This window comes from Epinephelus moara, chromosome 17 (assembly GCF_006386435.1).
Source record: "Epinephelus moara isolate mb chromosome 17, YSFRI_EMoa_1.0, whole genome shotgun sequence".
Lineage (NCBI taxonomy): Eukaryota > Metazoa > Chordata > Actinopteri > Perciformes > Serranidae > Epinephelus > Epinephelus moara.
The window spans coordinates 17584371-17601597 of record NC_065522.1 but is presented as its reverse complement, the minus strand read 5'-3'; the positions used below and the strand labels follow the sequence as shown (position 1 = coordinate 17601597).

At 41.9% G+C, this 17227-nt stretch overlaps 1 protein-coding gene across 2 annotated transcripts in view; it reads right to left on the bottom strand.

The window, feature by feature from the left end:
• nhsl2 (NHS-like 2) overlaps positions 1-14196 on the bottom strand; it is a 56262-nt gene extending 42066 nt beyond the window's left edge. Inside the window, exons 1-2 of one of the 2 annotated variants that reach the window (XM_050066545.1) lie at positions 13773-14196; positions 4418-4560 (exon numbers count right to left, since the gene is read on the bottom strand). In XM_050066545.1, coding sequence (XP_049922502.1) covers positions 4418-4560; positions 13773-13806 — 177 coding nt within the window. In that variant the 5' untranslated portion in view covers positions 13807-14196. Of the gene's footprint in view, positions 1-4417; positions 4561-4708; positions 4987-13772 lie in introns of those variants that run through there. The other variant, XM_050066544.1, reaches the window with a different exon arrangement.
• Between the last annotated feature and the right edge of the window lie 3031 nt (positions 14197-17227).

Genomic DNA, 17227 nt, shown 5'->3' with positions numbered 1-17227 from the left:
GGCTACTTAAGTGACAGGCTTTCTGTGAGGCAAGACTACAGTGTTTGAGTCGGAGCAAGAAAGTGATGGCTGAAATGCTGAAGAACAGCAGTCCACAAAAATGAATGGGTGGCGTCACAGTGGCAGCATTTAATGCCTCCAATGTTTGGTTCACTAGCTAGAAACTAACTTGGTCGCTAACTCTGACGGATGCTTAAACTCTTTGCAAAGTCGGGTGATATTGTTCTTTGGGTTTGTCATTACATTTATGAGCACCCCCTTTCACATGAGTCAATTTTCCATTATTAACACGAGCACATTAATCAGCGCCACTTTAAAATATAGCTTTGACGAGTGAGCTTTCATGTTTCCAATGCAGAAAATCACATTGTTTCTCTTTGTATTCACACAATGCCAGTCAGTCAGATTAATGAGATTAAGGGCTCAGCCTGGTCATGGCTTCAAACAAAATCTATGTGAATGGTTTCAGTCGTCTGAAATGCTGCTTTAAAAACACTATTTTATGCATCAAAACTGTACAACAGATGTGAATAGTCTGAGAAACAAAGGACATTTCTGTAGTGAAATCCAATTTTTTAGGCATTTCAGCATCTTAATGCAGCCATGTTCCCAACTTGATTTTTCTCTCAGCGCTTCCTCAGATTCAATTGTCTCATACCATACTTTAAACTTCTTTGAAAGTTTTTCTGTTTTATGCCTGAGCTACTCTGAAAATTAGACAATAGGGGCTTTTTTCTCTTTGAATTGGCTCAAACACAAAAAACTAAATAAACTCTAAATTCAATTAAAGCCAAAATCAATACAGCTGAGCAGATGAGACAGCCTGGCGGAGGTCATCTACTTGTCTACTTCCACCAAAATAAAATGTTCTGCCCTATTTAAGCTGCTTCAATGCCAGCGGGAGAAAGCAACGGAAAAGCAGATAAGACGAGGAGGGCTAGGAAGAGAGAATAAAAGTGAAAAACACATCTTATTTTCACCTGTCTTGTAGTTGGAGGAGAGAATTGTGAAATTGTAAATTGTAAAAGACGGAGAACAGAGAGAGGAAAAATGCTCAAAGGTGACGATTCACAGGAGAGCAGAAAACATGGCAAAGAAGTAAAAGAAGTGAAGCAGAAATGTGGGAAATATCAGTTTAGATCTGATTAGCCAGCAGGGCCAGAGGCTGCCAGGTAGCAGAGACATTGCTAGTTCGATCCCTTGTGTCAACAGGAAGGTGTAATCCCAGCTGGGAGGGAACTGTCACCTGTCTGGTGTTAAATTGAAGGTATCAACCATCTCTGCCAAGGAGCCCTAAAGCAAGGCAAAGGTGCTTCGGGGCTGCTGCAGTACAGGAAACACTCCAGTCTATCCTCTCTGATGAAATACATGCGAGAAACCACGTGTATGTACTGTAGGAATCTAAATCCAAGTTATCTCGTGGGAATCTGCAAAAGTCTAATTGAAATTAGCCCAAACAGAGAGAGAGGCATTAACTTAACAGAGCTGTTTAACAGCTTGCTGAAGGAACAGAGCGTCAATATGCAGGAAGTGTGCAGCCATCTTGCAGTAGAATCACCGTGGGAGTCCATCAAGCTGCCATAATGACACAGTTTGGGGAAATAGCCTGAGAACTATTAGCAGCAAAGACAGAGACGGAAAGAGTGGAAATAGAGACGAACTCACTGCAGAGTCTGCCTCATCCATGTGTTCAGGTTTGATCCTTTGTAGATACTTCATACCAAAATACAACAAATCAATTAAATCAATACAGCTTAAGTCGTACATTTAGTTACCTCTCCACTGTTTCAATAAGCATTAGCTGACTTACAGAAAGCCCTGATGCCATTTGCTGATTTAATTTCCGATGAAGTATCAGTGATATTTTTATCTGGAAGACAGTACGTGATTTGGCGTGTGTTTATGGAAACCTGCTGAGAGTGTCAAAAAGGATGATGACTAATTCTGACAAATCTAACAGAGGGGGTTGCACATACTGTACAATAGTTTCTGGATAATTCAGCTTTAATCATTTATATAAAAGGGATAATAATAAAGGCGATGAGGTATTTTGTCACAACATGAATTTAAGCTGAAACAGTGTTAGTGACACTGAAATAATCCTTTGGTAGCTACTGGGAAGAATAATGTTACTGCATTGTGTCACTTACTGAACTACAGTACAGTATGTGTTGAACACCAGTGGCAGCATTGACACCTTAAGAGGGATTTTTACTTGTGTGTCAGCTCTATGCAGACCCTATGCTGTAGCCTACGCACATGGCCTACGCCGTTGTGAGCATTTATACTTGTGCGGTGGTGTGTCCGTGTCACTCCGAAGTTACACCTCCAAAACACTAGTCGGCGGCGGAGGTATCTGTGAAGTGCTGTGAAGTTTATTAGATTCAAAACACACATTAAACACACATTAAACATGGCTTAATAGAGACAATTACAAACACAAGTACACAAATCAGCTTCACTATAACTCGCAGCATTCACAGACAAACACTTGTCTTTATCTGGACACATTTTCCACACAAATACAACATGCTAACGTTATTAGCACAAGCCTATGGCATTTTACATTGTATAAATTAGCCCAGTGGCTAGCGGACTTTTCCTCTACTCATTTGAAGCCAGGGACAACAGCAACATTTAACAAAGGTAACGTTACAAAGTTTGGCTCTATTACAACTCACAATATTCACCAACAAAACAACTGTCTTATACTAAACACGTTTTCCAAACAAATACAACATGCTAACATTCCTAGCACAAGCCTATGGCATTTTACATTCTATAAATTAGCGTAGCAATGAGCAGATTTCCTCTACCCATACGAAGCCAGGATAAATCACACACAAGGCTCTATTGTTTTCACAATTTTTCCACTGAGGGAAATGGTTTCAGCTTACAAACATAGACAGGAGGTCTGCGTCGCCGAGACATGTGGTTACATTTCTGAGGTGCACGTCAGGCTACGGTGTAGGGTACAGCGTAGGCTCTACGTGGATGCAAGCGTATGCCGTAGGTATGGCGTTAATTCAGCGCAGAAGTATAAATCCCACATTACAGTGCTGCCTTGCCAGCAACAACTCATGATTCTCTTTACAGTGCAGCCAAACAATTTCAGTAGACACTGTTAGTAGTGGAAGAAGTTTTCAGATCCTTTACTAAAGTAAAAGTACTAATACCACGCTCTAGAATTACTTCACTGAAATTTAAATCCTGCATTCAAACCCTTACTTAAATACAAGTATTATCAGCTAAATGTACTTATAAAACTTTAAACTAAAAGGAGTCATTCTAAATGTTCCCTGGTAGTGTTTTATTATGATATGTGGTTTTTGGATTGATATTACTGCTGCATTAATGTGTTTACCTTACTATTTGCAGATACCTCATTGTTTACACTGTTGCTTCATTTACAGTTTAAATTGTCTTGTGAAGCCCTTTGTAACGTCTGTTTTGAAAAGTGCTATATAAATATATGTACTATTAGTGTCGCTGTTCTGTAATTAGACTGCATTTCTATCACACTTTTCCAGTCTTAGCAACCACTCAAAGCACTTTACGACACAAGCACCATTCACAGATTCATGCACACATTCATAGAGCGGTGTCCGAGTCTACAGTTCAAAGCGTCACCTATCCATCATCAACATTCACACGCACTCACACCTATGGCTCAGTGGTGGTCTGACAACTGGAAGGTGTCAGACCACCACTGTGCCTCAGCTGCGTGTGACAGCCATGTAGCTCTAAAAAGTCAACTTTTCATGGGGTCAGAAAAATAGCCCTGTTCAGTTTTGTGACGATGCATTGTCCAGGTGATCCAACGGCATTTTAAAACAGTTTATTCAGGGAAGAAGAGATGCATTTATATGCCTCCACTAGGACAAAAATACATCAGGAGTGTGCACTCTACTGTCCTTTCAAATGAGGTGTGTAACATACAGTAAATGTCTGATGTCTGGGTCACTAAGCTAAGAAAAGAAAGTGTTGGATTAGTTTCGAAAGAAACCGTAGCGCAGAAATAAACAGTGGAGGAGGGAGAAAACAAGGGCAGAGAGGGCAGAAGGAGTGGGACTGAGTGAGTTAGCGCGAGTTTAGTGGGAATGTGAAAGCTGCTCTCTGGCTGCTCAGGGAGAAAAGTGAAAAAGATAAGTGAGGTGGACACGGTTCGGTTTCTCAGTGTGTGTATGTGTGTGTTCGGCTGCAAGAAGTCTGATGCTTTCCAGACTACAGCGGGTGGACCAGTGTGTGGTTTTGTGGGAAAGGTTGACAAAATAAGTAAGGAGGGAATTATTTAATGTGTATATGAAACTTTAATACCTGTGTGTGTGTTTGTTTACCAGACAGATGACATTTGGTGTGAGGGAGCCTGATGCTCAAATAAGCATCAACGCCAGTGTGTGTGTGTTTGTGTGTTTACCAGGAAGATGAAGTCAGGTCTCTTGTTGTTGAGGGAGATGGGCGATCGGCTGAGCGAGGTGGACGTGTCGTCGGAGCTCTGCGAGGACGGATGCCGGAAAGTCTGACCGGTCAGCTTGGTGTCGTACAACTGCTCCTCAAAATCTGCACACACACACACACACACACACACACAGAAAAAAAGAGCCTGTAAGTTAGTGTCAACTTTCTGCAGCACAGAACATTGCACACACATGCACTCAAGAATAAAAGTGCACTGACACACAACACACAACACATAACCCAAACTCACACACCAGATATCCTATTTGCATGGCCGAGAGCAGAGACCTGGTAAGACTGCTGCTTTGCATCATCCTGCAGTTTCCCTCCTGTGACTCCAACCGCAGCTTCTGCCGAGGAACCTTAAAGGACTCCTTAAGTTTGTTTTTAATCCTCTCGTGAGTTGTGGGGCTCACTCTCCTTTCATTCATTCCTTCTCTGCAACTCTACTTTTCTTTCCGTCTTGTCCTTTCTCTCCTCGTCTTGGACTTCTTCTCACACACTCCCGTTCGATATCTGTGTCTCTCCCTCTCTGGCAGCTTAGGCGACTCTCCCTCAGGCCATTGTAAACAGATTCCTAACCCCCACCTCCCCCTTCCTTTCTTCCCCTGCACACACACACACACACACACACACACAAATCCCCCTCACAACCCCTCAGCCAATCCTTTACCCCAAAACACACTCCCGACCCACTCCCCACTCATCCCGAAATCCCTCTGGCTCACACACACACACACACACACACACACACACACACACACACACACACACACACACACACACACTCCCGCTGACAGCCTCAGTGGAACAGCAGCGTCAGTGAGGTGCAGAGTTTTGGGTTGAACTTGCTCTCTGGGACAATATGGATTCCTTGCTGGTGGCGTATGGTTGCCTAGCGATACAAAAGGGGGGGGGTGACAGTCAACACCTACACACCCACCAAAGAGAAGTTAATGGTAACCTCTGTGTGTTGACATGTGGAGATGTGGTCATGAGTGGGACCCTTAAGAGCACCAGAAAACCAAAATCAAAGGTGCTCCAGTTAGCATTCGAGCATCAATCAATATGTAAATAACACTATAATAAACTAATGTGAATAAAATTGCTTTATGGCACACAACAGGAGGAATATGCTATAAAAGACAAATGGAATAAAAAAGCTCAAGACTTGGACTTAGAGAACCTTGGATGGACATTTGACACCCAGCCAACATTTGTATGTGAGGCCTTTGTGGTTTAGTAAATGGGCTGAAAAAATGGGGCCTATATGGGATTGTCCACAGGTTCCTTATTGGCTCCATGTCATTTGTCCACATGGGTGGGTTTACCCAAGTAGGCCCCAGATAAAATGCCCATTTTGGACCCCCACTTGGGCGAATCCACCCATGGAGGCAGTTGGCATGGGGCCAATATGGAACACATGGACAATACAATATAGGGCCCATTTTTCAGCCCATTTACTACCCACATGGGCCCCATATACAAATGTTGGCTGGGCACTGTTATCTGCCGTTTTTATGTGATTAATGGAATAATCAAGATACTGATAATACTGATTATCTGCAACCCTAACACCAGGTTGAAACAAACTGAGACTTAGTCATGGTATCGAGATTCGTGTACAAGAAATGACAGTGAGGAATTAATGGTTGACACAGTGGAGGGACCAAATTAGCATCCCGCCCAGTGAACACATTGAAACATTTGTCAGCCAAAGAGCCAAATATTTCCTTCAGGAGTTAATGGAAACCAACAAAGGAGCTACAAAAAAAGGTTTTCAGGAACATAACTAGAAATTAATACTTATGAGGGCTAGGTAATGTTTAAAAATTCTGATACTAGTACCCATACCAGCACCCTCAAAGAGATAGCGATACCAACAAAGTACTTAATTCATATCCATAATGTGAAAGGAGTTGTGGTAATAAAGCTATACATTTAACCACCTGCTGCAGTTGCTGCTGCAGGAGTGCGAGCTTTGCATCAGGGCAGTTGGTGAGAGTCCAACTGTAAACACCCAATGATAGGGCTAACAGTTAGCATCACATGGCTAACATTACCTAACAGGTTTAGTAACAGAGTCGAGTCATTTCGGTGTCTGTGTGAGTTTGTTGGTATCATTTAACGGCGGGGTGTTGGATGTTAGCCTCTGCTACTGTGTTAGCTTGTGCTAACATAGACATTAAATAGACCGCTCGCCGGTGAAGGCAGCAACAGAAAGTTTCTTGATTCGGCAGGGAGTTGGGACGGTCCCCAGGCACTAAGAGGATCAAACACAGGTATTGTTTGACTGGAGAAGTTTTAATACTACTTGGTACTGGGTTGTGTCAGTCAGTACCTTAATGGAATCAAGTACCAGTAGCTACCTCTAATGCTAATGTTGCTCTGCATCTGTTAGTTGAGCAAACAGGCAACAGTTTGCCGTAGGAAGTGGCCAAAATACAACAGTTAATGCTGCTTTAGATCAAATAAAATGGAAAACAGTATGTAATATCCTCATTGTTCTCAGGCTTACTGGTCAATGTGAAGTTAAACAAGACAGTATCCAGTATCCATATGGTGAAGCAGTAGAATTTACAGGGTGATAGAGTCTGCTTTAACACTCAGTAAGCTGTAATGGCCTCCAGACTCTGCTGCACAGCCTTCATGCCTGGTAAACTCATTCAAAAATGTTAGTAGTTTACAGAAAGTTTGGCAGGTGTCAGATTTAAGCGAGTGCAGGCAACGTGGGAGTGTTTTTGGAGTTGTGAATATAGAGTCATGAATACAAATTAATATACAGCAGCAGCAGCACCACAAAATACAAAAAGATAATGATGTGTTTTTATATGAGGGCAGGCAGTCCACCCACCCACAGATTTTGCTCACTTTTTAATGGCATTTGGGATCATTGCTGTTGACATCTTCCCTCTGCTAAACTAAAAAGTGCCAGCAGCGGGAAAACGTCTATAGGAACTCACCCGTTTTGAGTGTAATTACGCCTCGAAACTTCAGAGGAAACACAGGACTGCCTCTGCACACACCAAAACTTTCACAACCTTCAGCATGGATTAAGATGATGTGCATGTCAGTTGTCATTTTCAGCAGCCACTCTGCATTTCAGAGGTTATTCAGTCGAGTTTTTTCAAGGGTTTTCACTGAAAGTCAAGCATGATAATAAAAAAAACTGGAGCAAAAAGGTTTTCACAAGACGAGGACTACAAGTTGTAGACTGCTCTTTGCTTCATGTCCCTAGGGTGATGCAGAGAACAATTTTACATCACATGTTGACAGTTAAGTTTTATTCTCTTCTGCTTTATGTAAAAAACACAAACAGCAAGTGAGAAGACGGAAGAAAGGAAGGAAGATAGAGGATAGAACAAGTTTAGAAAAGACACTAGCCGGGTGGTCGAGACTCTGCTGTAATGCTTTGGAGGCAAATTCCCTTAAATCAAGTTTTGGGGAACACGCATGCCTCAGGCTAGCATTCCTGTGCAAACTCTAACCAGTTTAATCTGGTTGGAGTAAATGCTCCCATGTGAAATAAAACTTTTTCATTAATCCCAATGAGCATCATGCATGAGTGTCACTGCTACAATATGACTCACATTAGCTGATGTGCTGCTGCAGTCTGTATACCTGCATTTATTTTTAAAAGCTGTACCACTTTCTAATAAATCACAATTTATGACTGGCTTGTTAGTGACAGCTAGGGTACTGAAATGGCGTCATTAATGATTCATTAATTGCTTAATAATGCATTGTAGTCAATTATAACCCATAAATAACAACAGCTTTTGGGTTCTTAAGTGTTAAAAAAAAATGCTTTTCCATCTACTTAATGAATTATTACACAAACTCTTTTTAATTGCAGACTTAGTAACTTTTGCTGCTGATTTATTAAAGAGGGAGAACTCAGTGATCTTTTATGAATGACTTTATCAATATTTATACCTGCAAAATTAATGGTTTACTATAAAGAGATAAACTTGTGACCTTTTATTCAAGGGATAATTTGACATTTTGGGAAATATGCTTATTCGCTTTGTTGTTGAGACTAACATGAAAAGATTGATACCACTGTCTCATTTGCAAGCTGAAAATAAGGCTGGAGCCAGAAGCTGGTTAGCTAAGCTTAACATAAAGACTGGAAAGACTAGCCTGGCTCCATAGATACAGGAACATAGTTGCCTTATTGGCCATTAATATTCAAGGATGTATGATCTACATGTAGAAGAAGAAAAACAGTTTTGTCTCCAGTTTAGTAGAATTTCGATAGGCTAGCTGCTGGATGCTTAAGAGAGTGTGTGCTAGGCTTACATGAACTGAACTGAATTACTTGGTGGTGTAAAATAATTGAGCCAGGTCTCACTCCAAAGTTGTCGAAATCTGTCGCCTGGGCAGTGACTTGGGGCGTCAGAAACCATGAAAAAAAGGGCGCCCGTTGACGTCGGCATGATAGGCGGCCGGTTGCTATTATAGTTTAACAGCACTCGGTGGCATCATGGAGAAACATGGCAGGACAAGATGAAAGTTAAGGTAGTGAAAGACTGAGCGGAGAGGGCGGGAGGGATGGTGGATGGGTCCAACAAACACCGACTTTCACCCGAGAGAGTGGTGTTCTTGTCCTGTAAGATTATGAAGCCAAACCACGTGCTTTTGTTGCCTAAACCTAACCATGTGTGTTTGTTGAAGGAAAAAAACGTCAACTTGCGGTGTTGTATGTATGTACTGTTGTATGAAAATGTTAAATTTCCTGTGAAAACGGAAGTGTATCTTGAAAGAAGACAATGCATGTAACAGGCAGAACTTGAAACACCGTCCCAGAACATCAGTACTCAACACAGTCAGGGTACCTTTCACGTTTCATGTGGACGTGGAAAGTCCATGACCAAAAACATCAATATGTGATGAGGCTGGCGTGAGAATGTGTTGAACAATGTATCGTCATAAGAAATAGTATAAAAAAACTCAACTGTAGGGCATGGATTTAGCATATTTTCCTTGGTTAATAGTACTGTAGTAGAGACGTCCCTATATAATTTGATTTAGGGGAACTTTTCAACTAGCTAGTGTGCGAGGTAGCTAGCTAATGCTGTAGGCTTATCAACTCTTTAATCATAACAAAATATAGTTTTGGACAGGCACCCTGAGCATTTGGGGGTTCTTAGCCTTGCTCAAGGGCACCTCGGCAGTGCCTAGGAGGCGAACTGGCACCTCTCCAGCTACTTGTCCAGCCTTAATGCTTGATCCCGACACGGACATGAGCCGGTAAACCTCTGGTTCCCAACCCAAGTCCCTATGGACTGAGCTACTGCCGCACCTGTAGGCTACCTAGTGTGCTATGCCTGGCTCAGTCTGAAGGTGACAAAATCTGCCTACCAGCACCCATCATCTTCGCTGGTTGCCTGGCAAGCTCAATGAGAAGTCAAGACTTTAGGAGGTTACTGCACCTGGCCAAGAAAATAGTTCACCACATAACCCTCTATACAATCAGAAATTGTTATTTCTACGCTTTTTGCGCAGATTAAACAATTGAGATGTGGCCTATTGTTTGTTCTTTTCACTTTTTGGTGAGCTGTAGAAGCTCTGGAAGGCGAGGCTTGCTGTTTCCCCTTGTTCCCGGTCTTTATGCTATGCTCAGATATCGGGCTGCTAGCGGTAGCCTTATGTTTGATGCACAGACATAACAGTGGCATCGATCCTTTCATATTACTAAAGACAAGAGAGCTAATTGGAATATTTTCCAAAATGTGAAACGAGATAGATAGATAGATAGATAGATAGATAGATAGATAGATGGATGACAAAATATCATCAAAATATTACCATAAAATAATTTCATCAACACTGAATTTAATTAACTTTTTTCCTCCCTTTTGAGAATTTTAACGAGAAGCAACTTTTACATCAAATTTCTGGCTATGAAACCAAACTCTGCTGTTTACAATTAAAGTTTATACATAAATATTAATGATTACAAGATAAACTGAAAACTTGTTTGTTCACTGCATTTGCCAATTCCTCAGGAAGCTGTTAGGCGTTTCACTTTGTAAGCGCTTGCTTTAAAGAAAACACGTCCCTGGCTATTTGTATTCATAGAGGCATATTACACACCCGGTGCTCATGATAGAGAACTGTCTATTTTGCAGTGTTAAAAATAATTGATTAAAAACTGCCCGAGTGCTGCGTGCAGAAACAGCAGGATCAGCCGGTTGGTAAGCAGCGAGCAGAAGCCAAAACTCGTCTCATCCAGACTGCAGCGGCCCAAAGAAATGAAGTGTCAGCAAGAGTCCGAAGATACGGGGGGTAAACAGACTGAAGAAGGGTGTGAGGAGGAGGTGGAGGAAGTAAAAGAGAAGCAGATGAAGATGACACGCAGGGGGGTGAGGAAGAGGAGCAAGTAAGGGGGGGAAATATTGAGAAAAGGCAGAGGAAACTTTTCAGGAAGCAGAGGAAGAAAAAGAAGATAGGGCTTATAAAAGAGATGCAAAAGATAAAGCATGATTAGGAAGGGTAAAGGAAAAACAAATCAAGACGCTTAATTGGATAAGGTGACAGATGCAAGGAAATTAAGAGAGGAAAAGGTCAGTTTGAGGTCAGAGAAGGTGAGAAAAATGGCAAATGAACAGACAGAGCAATGAGAAGGAGGGTCACAGTGAGACAAAGCAGCAAGTGATTAGGACAAGGCAGAAGAGAAGGGAAGCAGAAGAAGACGTAGGTGGAGAGGAAGAACAAGTGTAGAACTACAAGAAGTTAAAGGCGAGGCATTTCAGGACAAAATACTGGAGAGAAGCAACAGAAGAATCAGACAGCGAAGATGAGAAAGTAGGAGGACGACGAAGGGAATTCACACAACATAACGCCAATGAGGCCCAATCTGTCGAAAACTAACAGCAGGGTAGGAGATGCTGGCAGAGTTCTGTACTAAAAGGTGGGAGATTCAAAGATATAAAAAAGGGATCAAAAATGTTTCTGATCAATTTCACATCAAAAGATTTTTTTCTTCCTGCAGCATTAGTCGTGAGTTTGTAGCCTCGGACCAGTTAAAGTACATTTTTCTTATACAAAGTAAAGGTTTCAAGCAATGAAAATGATTTAAAGGTCAGTAATGCCATTTGTTTTGTGAATATCCTCCCCCGGCAAGACTTGCGTCAAAGCCCTGACTAATTATATAAAGGAGTAGTTCAACATTTTGGTGATAAGCTTACTCACTTTCTTGCCAAGTGAACACTAATACCACCCTCATGTCTGTGCGTTAAGCAACAGAGTTGGAGCCAGGAGGCGATTAGCTTTAACTGGAAGCAAGAGGAAACTAATAGCCTGCCTCTCTCCAAAACTCACATAAATATGCCTACCAGCAGCCTTAAAGCTCACTAATTAATATGCTGTATCTCCATTGTTTGATAAGTACACAAAGAGTCATGTGAAAACATGATTGTACAGGAAGTTAAAACCCGAAAACTATTCTGTTACAAAAGGTACAAAAAATGTTAGTTAAAGGCAGACATGTACCAGCCAAAAGTTTGCACCACAACTACAACCTTCAACAGTCTTTAAGGGCATCCATTCATTCATTCTCAGTAACCGCTCATCCTGTTGGGGGTCGCCGGGGGCTGGAGTCTACCCCAGCTGACACTGGGCGAGAGGCGGGGTACACCCTGGACAGGTCGCCACACTATCACAGGGCTGACACAAAGACAGACAACCATTAACCCAGTTAACCTAACCTGCACCTTTTTGGACTGTGGGAGGAAACCGGAGTACCCGGAGAAAACCCACGCTGACATGGGGAGAACATGCAAACTCTGCAAGGGGGTGCTTCCCCACCCCGGAGTTCAAGCCCTCCACCCTGGATTTGAATCGGGAACCCCCTTGCTGTGAGGCAACAATGCTAACCACTGCACCCCGTGCCACCAACTTAAAGGGCACTGGACTATTAATGTAAATATAAGGCCTTTATTAGTATTAACATGTCTTAAATGAATCTTTCAAAAGTTTTAAAATGCTCAGACATGTGAAGTAGGATTTTATGGTTGTTTTTTTTCTAATGTTGCATTGTAAAAACTCAAAATAATTTGCAACATCTATTTTTCTCAAATAATTTATTGAATGCCTCTGGCTTTATTGTCATCAGATCAGGATAGCAGACACAACAATACGTACATTTTGTTTGTAGCCCAGATGCTCAGAGCAGAGGATCCACTGTCTGCTAGCTAGCTGTCACTGTTTCCTGGACAACGAAAATTGGCTATTCAACCAAGATTTCTTAGCATGGCTGAAATTGTTAAAAGGGAGTTCATACATGGCTCATGAACATTATGCTAAAAGCTTTTCATACTCATCATGATGGGAATCAAGGTAGTTAAATCCCATCATGCAGAATTAGAAACAAACTCATAGAGAAACCCTACCAACTAACACCAGGTATTTCCAAGGTCTGTTCTACCCTTGTCTCTGCTACGCGACAATAAAGTCTTGTTTTAAGTTACAATAAACATTCAAACAAAATTTTCCCTAACCTTACATAACTGATGTCGGTTCATGTTTTTTTCTGTTGTGCTTCCTGTAGAATTAGCCTTAAATCTAATTCCAAGTGGCATTAAAGTAATCTTAAATAAAGTCTTAAATCTAACTTGCCTTAAACTGTAAGAACCCTAAACTTGCAACCTTAAAGTTGTTTTCATAAGTAGTCAATTGCTATATGCTATACAGTTTTACAACTAAGAATATAAGAATCACTCAAGGCCTACAACAATGAAAATGAAACTGAGATTTTTTTTTTTTAAAACAGCTGTTATTAATTTCTATATATCTTTTGCCCATGCCAAAGGTAGCCACTAGAGAAGGGCGAAAGAGCAGCAGGTGGCTCCAGAGCCACAGGTTGCCTACCCCTGGCCTAGACACACCAAACTGACATAAGAAAAAAAACTAGTGGAAACAAGGGCCAAGTGTTGCACTTCATCACCTTGTATCGCCTGTGTCTTAGCCAAAAGGTTTCACTTGAACACACCAACAAGACTACAGCCAACCACAGTCTATGCAAACTGGCACATACATTCTGTACTGGCATGAAAGGAAATAACTCCCCATACCAGCAGGTGGCAGTAGTCTGTATTCATCATTCCAAAAGGGAAAAAGGAAAACCAGCAGGACAGATTCTAGAAGCTAGTTAGCCAGTTAGCACATCAACAACAAAACCCAATGTTGAATGAAAAAATGATATTTACTATGCACTAGCAAGCAACAACAGTTACAAGACCACATGTGCTAAAGAGCTCAATGGCTTAAAAGAATTATCTTACCGAATACAACGAATGTTTTGAACTCACCCCTCTTTGACTTCAGCCGCTTGTTTGCTTTCATTCACCAACAGGTTCTGCTGTCGCTGACTTTGATTCAACATGCTGAATCAGCCGACAAAAAGCTGACAAGGGCTGACTAGTGCCAACGGTGCGGGCCACACTGCAAAATATAGGGTGACAAACGCCCTCCAATGGCCCAACACTGACTGACGGCTGACCATCAGCTTGGTCTGTCAGCTACAAATCACTCAAAATAAATACTGAAGTTCAGGTTTCAGTTTTAGGTACTTCTACATTACTTGTGTGTCTCCTGTTCTTCTCCACTACATTTTACCGGTAAATTTTGTACTTTTTCTGCACTACATTTTGTTTGACAGCAACACTTAATAATGTGCAGACTAAGACTCCCTCCCTACTTTTTCTAAATTAACATTTTTTTACTTCTAATACAGTACTTTTACATTCTGGTATAGTAACTTTGACTCACTTTAAGGATCTTGATACTCTTCCCACCATTGCCAAGTTAGTCGCCTGCAGAAACACCATGATGTGGAGGATTAGCAAGATGTGGTTCTCCAGTTAAAGCTAAAAGTTTGAAAGCACGCGCTGTGGATCTGTGCACTGACCGGCCCTTAAAGCAACCGCACTATAGTGGAAGTAGAGGGAAGGTAAACAGTTGTAGATCCATGCTTCAGATAGCAGCCAGGCTCCACTGAGTGCATGACTGCAGGGTACTGTGGTGGGAAATTGAGGGAGGGGGAGCAGGGATGCTATTGGTGTGCGGGGTGTAAAGGTATGCCGGTCACTCCCACTAATGCACACACACACACACACACACACACACACACACACTCAGTTAAGCACGACCTACCCCACCCCCTTCCTCTGTCCAGACAAGCGGGCCAAGCACTCATGCATCACTAACCTGTATATTGTGTGTGTTTGTGCATAGGTGTATCTCTAATTTAGGTGTTTGTGTGAATGTGCTGTGAGTGCACAAATGTGTCTATGTGCCTCTGTTGTACCCCAAAGTGTGCCAACATATGGACATGTGTGTGAATAAATGTTATTTAACAACTCCTGTCTCTGTGCATGAATCTGCATCTTTGTGTGTGTTTGTGTGTACAGTGCGCCCATTCACAGATAAACCCAACCATCCTTGACAATATGTGCCCCGGTCGTGTCAAATTTGGGTCACCCTTTCTTCTCCCCTCCATGAAGACCAAGGGGGGACGACAGAAATTAACAATACCCTTCTTTCACCACAGCCAGAGCATTTGTTTGTCTGTGTACACTACGTGCACTCTGCCACGGATGCATGTGTGTGTCCCGGTGCACTCATGTGCATGTCATGTCTTCGTCCTTGTGATTTAACATGCACAACTGATCAATCCATTATGAGGAAAAGGGGGCCGGTGTTTGTAAGGATGTGTGTACCATGAAAGCAGATAGTGGTGACCTAGAAGGGCAGATCTGGCGGTTAGCGGCCTACTTTATGTTGGTCATGAGAAACCGCAAGAAGGCTTCTGATCTCATTACTGGGCTCTCTTTGTAGGCACAAATTTTGGCTCTAGTTCTTGTCAGTTATCCAAGATTTATTTACCGATGACTACCTGATGCTTTTTATAGTAAGGTGCACAGAGTGAAGACAAATTCTAAGGAGGGTGACTGCTCCTGTAGTTGGTTCTTTGGTTCAAACTTTGGTCAGAAAGTTGGCTTTTTGTTTTTTAAGTCATTAAGAACCAAAGCTACATTCTTTAACTTTTATTTAGCTAAACATTACATCTGCCTAGTGTCTGGTTCGGCTCTTATTCAGCCCCTCCATGTTGTCACGATTACCCATGAATTCTGCACAGCCTTACAATTTTTTCCAACACCGCAACTTTCCTGCAAATTTGACCAATCATCGTAGTTCCCTGCAAGTTTCACTAATTATAGCTGTCTCCCACATAACATCACCAAACTCACTTCCTTTTTTCTGGTTGTGAAGATACAGTGTACAACACAAACATCATACATTTACCAACAAAAATACTGCAAGAGACAAGGCAATTCCCTTATGTGCTGCATGAAGGTAGGGGTGAACTGAACACTTTTCTAAAGCAAAGTGTGGTTAGTGTGGTACAGTGTGGTTTTATTCTCACTGGAACAAGTTGCCTTCAATTTTTAAAGAAATATACAAAATGAAAACTGTAAATATTTTTGGAAGTTTCACCTGCAATTTCATTACATTATCATTAAACCCCTTAAAACATTGTAATGTGCATTGCAATTTTCTTAGAAAAGCTGCTGTGAAATCAGGCATTTTAGTCCCCCAAAAGGCTGGCAAAATCCTGCAAGGACTGGTTATCAGGTCATTAAATGGCTGTTATCAATGGATATAAGCTTCACAGGCATACAGGACTTTCACCTAGGGGAGCAGGGTTTGTGTCCCACGTGAAACCAAAAGTGAGCATTGAATATATACGCAAGTATACAGGGTATACCAATCTCTTTTTCTAGCCGTTTAGAGTATACCAACCTATCAGCAAAGAAGCCACTGGAATTTATAGAAGATCTACCTAGTAGCACACCCACCCCATCACCTACCACTACATCACTGGATTTTGGCAACCATCAGTTCTTATGGAACTACAGATATCTCTAGTAACCACAAAAGCTTATATCTTGACATCATTTCCCAACTGGAACAGACATGAGGGAGATCACTTTTCTGTTTTATGCCATCTTGACTTATTGCTCTCAGTCTCATCCTGGTTCTGTGGCTTTTGTCCTCAGAAATCCTGTCCTATCCCGAGCCTATATTACTTTTACCTTCAATGCTATTTCAATCCCAAGTAATTACTTCCCGTGTCACAGTCTCCATCACCTGTACTGATCTGACTCCAGTATGTGAGAACAAGCCTACGTATAGCTGATCCTGTGAAAATGTCTTGAGCAAATAACAAGGCATTAGGCCCCTGTGTTGAACCTAATTCTGCATGTAAAACAATAGTCACTCCTGACACCTGGTTTTCTTGTCCTGCCCTAAAACAAAGACTACAGTTAGGATGCACTGCATCTTCAGTCCCATAGAAATCAGGCATCCTGTGAAAACCACTGTCCAGCGATCAGATGCTAGCTGCTTCCTTGAATGATCTCAGGTGGCTAAGATCACTTGGTCCAATACCAGCCAAAATCCAATATCCCAGGATGCCAGATGCTGGTCCAAATACAGCTAAATGGAGCCAGTTCTCAGTCCATATTGTTCCAATTCTGCACTCTTAAATCATAGCTGGATCTGGCAACCATAGATAGGTCAGAAACACTTCATAGTTACTGCTTCAGCACTACAGCACAGTCAAATTCACCGCCGCTGACCACTCATTCAGACTGAAATAAGCATTGTGTAAGAAAAAAACATAAGGAGCTGCAGCAGTGTGGGTGTGTTGCTTCATGACCATTAAGGCAGTGAAATACAATCCAAGAAGTCCGGTTTGAGT